Source organism: Mizuhopecten yessoensis, unplaced genomic scaffold (genome assembly GCF_002113885.1).
Source record: "Mizuhopecten yessoensis strain PY_sf001 unplaced genomic scaffold, ASM211388v2 hete_36170006, whole genome shotgun sequence".
NCBI lineage: Eukaryota > Metazoa > Mollusca > Bivalvia > Pectinida > Pectinidae > Mizuhopecten > Mizuhopecten yessoensis.
Window position 1 is genome coordinate 1 of NW_018485333.1, and position 4,852 is coordinate 4,852.

The 4,852-nt window shown below is 33.1% G+C and overlaps 1 protein-coding gene across 1 annotated transcript; it reads left to right on the plus strand.

The window, feature by feature from the left end:
- Window positions 1-393: 393 nt before the first annotated feature.
- Window positions 394-2,384, plus strand: LOC110444759 (pyrokinin-1 receptor-like). Its single transcript, XM_021489120.1, has 2 exons — window positions 394-406; window positions 1,752-2,384. Exons 1-2 carry the CDS (start codon window positions 394-396, stop codon window positions 2,339-2,341), a joined length of 603 nt encoding a protein of 200 aa, XP_021344795.1. The 3' UTR covers window positions 2,342-2,384.
- The last annotated feature ends 2,468 nt before the right edge of the window (window positions 2,385-4,852 follow it).

Sequence of the window (4,852 nt, forward strand, 5' to 3'; positions counted from 1 at the left end):
TTTTTAGGCCAATGAAAAGGTTTGTTACAAGCGAGATTAAATTATTGTACATTGTCTTTAAAGTCGTACATGTAAGTTTTCGTTCTCAAAATACATACATTGTGACGTGTGGTTTTGGTATTAGGTACTGCAGGTAATAGGAATTGCCTCTTACAAGAATAAACAGTAACGTCAGTTAACCCATGAAACCAATTTATATATTAAAGCCATAAAGTTCAGAATTTACTTCATAAGATTTTCCGATTATGGTCACACAAAATGTTCCTACCGTCATCCCGAACCTTACTACGTCTTCACACTTACGTACAGATGTAGTTATTCACAGAAGCACCAGGAGTCATGCAATTTCATCTGTATTCAAATTGTGTCTAGATTGTCTAGATTGTAGATTAAATGCCGTACGAAGGTAATTCGAATAAAGATCATAGTGTAGTTTAAGGTCATCATTTCTATAAAGTTAATATTTCGACAGAAGGTCATATTTTGGTCAAATTTGGTTATAATATAACACGTGATGTATTTGTAATATGATGTGGCCGTGGGGGCATCAAAGCAAACATCAAAGCACTCGGCTGAATGATGTATGAAATTGGCCTTGTCTAGTGATTGTCTGTCCGAGTGACAAGGTTTCTAACGGGTTTAACACATTTGTTGTATTGTTATCATGTATCACAAGTTCAGGTGAGAGACTGACGTCATGATGAAGTCATCTTAATATAAAGTTTTAGTTTAAGGCGTTAAGATGTTTACTTACAATGTGTAAAAACTTTAGATGTGATGTAAGTTTGCAAATTGATGTTTTTAAATGAAGTAGAAATGTAGAAATAGCAGTGTTGTCACCACCCAGGAATGTCTTGGTGACCTTAAACAATCACAGCTCATGGTCATATAACAACAATTGATATAGTTAACCATGATGCTTATAGCAATCAAGCAATAAATCTCCTCCAAACGACGTAAGTTCTACCTTTGAGACTTCTAGGAAACATAACTATGATTATTTTCCATAGAAGACAATGCTTCCTTTGAGACCTCTATAGGACACACAACACTACAGCTGTCTCTATTGACCAAAGTGCAGTTGTAGAGACTTCAAGGAAACACAACACTTTTCTATAGAATATAGCAAGTACTGCAAATAATCGTTTTCCTTAGACGAAAGTGTTGAGTTTGAGATCCATAACAACGACATCACTTGTTTTTTTCCATAGAATACACAGTTTACACTGCAACCTATATATTGAAGTCATAACACTAAATCGTTTTCAATAGACGATAGTGCTGACATTGACAGTGGTTCTGATGAGACATATTTTATTTAAATACAATCCCTGATTAACCCTATTTGAAACCTGTCATGATAAATAATTAACACCGCCTAGCAAAAGTTGACCGACTTAAACAGATATTGCGGATAAGATTTTTAGAAAGTATAAATTCATGTCATAGTTCGGCTTAAGTCTGTCAGTCAAAAAGTGTATCTTGCAAAAGATTTTTCCAAAGTTAAAATTCAAATTTGATCTGTGATTATTTAATTTTGTTTGATATCCGGGAGTTTGGGGCGTTGGTGATCAAGGATTGGATACAAAGGGAGATAATGACCCTTTGAAAATGGATTGGTGTAAAAATATTTACATAGATATTTTACCTTTGAAGCGTCTTGTTTTATCGTAAAATCCTTGGCATATTAACATATAATTTCATCGAAAGTTTCATATAAGTAAGACATTGTTGTATTTTTTTCTCAACAGCCCTGCCACCTGAAGTCTACGCCATCTGGGAGGCCTATCCTTGGCGGTTTGGGGAGCCCTTTTGTATTTTCAAATCCTTTCTTCTGGAATCTACGTCATACGCGTCTGTGTTGACAATAACTGGGTTTACGATAGAAAGATACATCGCTATCTGTCATCCAATCACGGGACAGAAAGTGTCTCGACAATCACGTGCTATGAAATGCATACTTTGCATTTGGATAGTCTCGGCATTATCCGCCCTACCATACCCCATCCACACTCGAACGTTTTATTACATGCAGGATCCTCGGACTTCATCCCCGATACAAGACTCCCTTCTCTGTAACATCCCGATACAGTGGCATCCTAGAATGAAAATAATGTTTCAGGTGTCAACTTTCGCCTTTTTCTTCCTGCCAATGACTGTTATAACCGTTATGTATATATTGATAGGGATTCGGTTACGAAAAACAGAAATAGGTTCGTCCATCAGATATTTTTCAAAAGGTGCAAAGTCCACAGCAACCCGTGCAAGAAAGGCTGTTCTCCGTATGCTAGGTAAGTATAATCTTATTTCCTTCTTAAAACAATATCAATTGATTGAATGAACTCGAAAATGAACTACAGTGAACATATGTGAAAACAGTTTAATGGATAGGGAAATAGTAATTGATGAGAAGCAGTTTTAATTGATTGGATAGATTATTAATTGATGGAATAAAATATAGATAGAACAAAGTTTTAACTAATGGATACAGTATGAATAGATGGGATACAGTATTATTTGATATGACATATTAATAATTGATAGAATAACGTATGAATTGATGGATACATTATTAATTGATGGGATAGATTAATGACTGAAATTCGGTATTAATTGATAAGAAACAATATGATTTGATGGGGTATGATATTTATTGATGGGATACAACATTAATTGATGGATAGATAATTAATTCACGATATACAAATCTGTAAATCATCAATTGATAAGATACAGTATTAATTGATGGGGTAGATTAATAAAGAAATTCGGTAATAATTGATGAGATACAATATGTTTTTGATGGGATATTATATTAATTGATGGTATACGACATTAATTGATGGATAGCTTATCAATTGACGATATACAACCAGTACAGCATTCATCGATGAGGTACAACATTATTTGATGGTATACAGTATTTGTTAATGAATAAATTATTAATTGGATACAGGATCAAATAATAGCAAATAAAACATGAAAGCTTTGATCTGTATATACATTTTGATTGAAGATTTGTTGATTTAGATATACAATATGAATGTATTGACAATAGAGAGGACATAAATAATGAATATTATTGGGTAATAACCCGTGAAAGTGCAACTGTAATACATACCAGGTGACTAAACGGATTTTATTCACCCTTTTTGTTAAGGTTAAATCACTTCAGAAAGACCTCCGTGATATTTTCAAGTGCCCGAATATTTTCTTGTCTTGTTTAATAACTGTATACCCTTTTTAGTGGCACTTATTAAAGACTTTTTATATTTTTGTGTCGATGTCATATTAACGAAGCATTGCGTTCATTCTTCGGTCATTGCCTGTCACCGACTTCCTCCTCTTCGAAACAGAATTAACAAACAAAACACTTACAGATTGCTAGAATGTAATGTGCGTCTATCCATATAGCATATATATGGCTGCCATCCGCTTAAGGTCGATAATTCTGTAACAACCTGCCTTTGCAATAATACAGGAATATCATAAACTATACACGATTTTCTCTGTATTGAGGAAACTGTGCATCCTGGTCTTTGACCTTCAGTGTTAGTATGAGTGCAGAATGAGTTAAATGGTAACCAAAACATATTTTGCTCTTTTTGATAGTATTATTTTGTTCAGCATAGCGTAACTGAAATATACATATTACATTGAAAGTATTCTTATTAACGATTCTAATGTTTACAGCTTTTGTATGCAGTAACGTATTTCATTTTTAGAAAATAACGCCAAACTATAAAACATTGGTGTTGTCATACGTAATACATGTAAGTTCTTTTTGTAATAGAAATATCTTACTTAAGTATACCTTAATGATTTGTGTCAAAAAGATCAAGCTTTCGTGTGGTGTTGACAGAGACTAACATAGATCACACAAGCATTTGTTTATGAAGAAAATAAATGTTATTAATGTTTTAATAAGAAAATTTGAGTGTATATTTTACCTTGGTTTTTAATTAATTCAGCCAAAAAAGCTGTTGAAGCCCTTGATTTGTCAGTCCATTTATTTTATTTGTTTATTTTGTTTTTTGAATTTTCAAACTTATCTCTACACATTGTTTTAAATATGAAAACAAATTTAAATAGATACATGTATAATATTAAAATTGATACACTTAAACGTTATTATAAAAACCTATTTCAAACGTTTTCACGTAGACATTCAACAAATTGTTTATGAAAAGTAATCAAGATACGATAGATAAGCAAAAGCAATGAATAATTATCGTATGTGAAAATGACGTACCTTTTGGAATCGACAGCTTTCACTCAGAAAATATACCTGATAAGTGTTAACGATTAATCAATAAGTAAATGCACGTGCTGTCAATGCTTCTCTCGCCATCATTGATCTTCTTGCTTCATGGTTCGATAATCACAACAGCGGATTAATTTGTCTGCTATGATAACGTTTACTATCCGTTCACGCCGAACACAAACTCCATTGCCCAGCGTCCTGTTAGCTTTGTCACCGGTTGATTGTAACACGTTGGTTCCGCATTGTTCTCAAAAGATGTCAGAATTGATTTTAGTAAGTCAAATGATTTAAATTTGCCAGATATTTCAGGCGGTGGAATTAGGTTGCTGATTGATTAAACCTTAACAGCTTCAGGTAACAAAAGTAGTAGTTCCTAGAAATCTGTCAAGACCTAGTACACATCTGCCTAAATACCAAAAGAAAATCAAGAGAGGAAAAAAGGTGGGGGGGGGGGAAAGAGAAAGAAAAAACAAGTCGGCATAATTTAAGTATAACACGCGAATTAATCAAAAGAAGAAATTTGAATTCTGATTTGTAAAAATGTAACTTTTTAAATGAGCATTTGCGTAGATGATTTTTTTTTTTTTT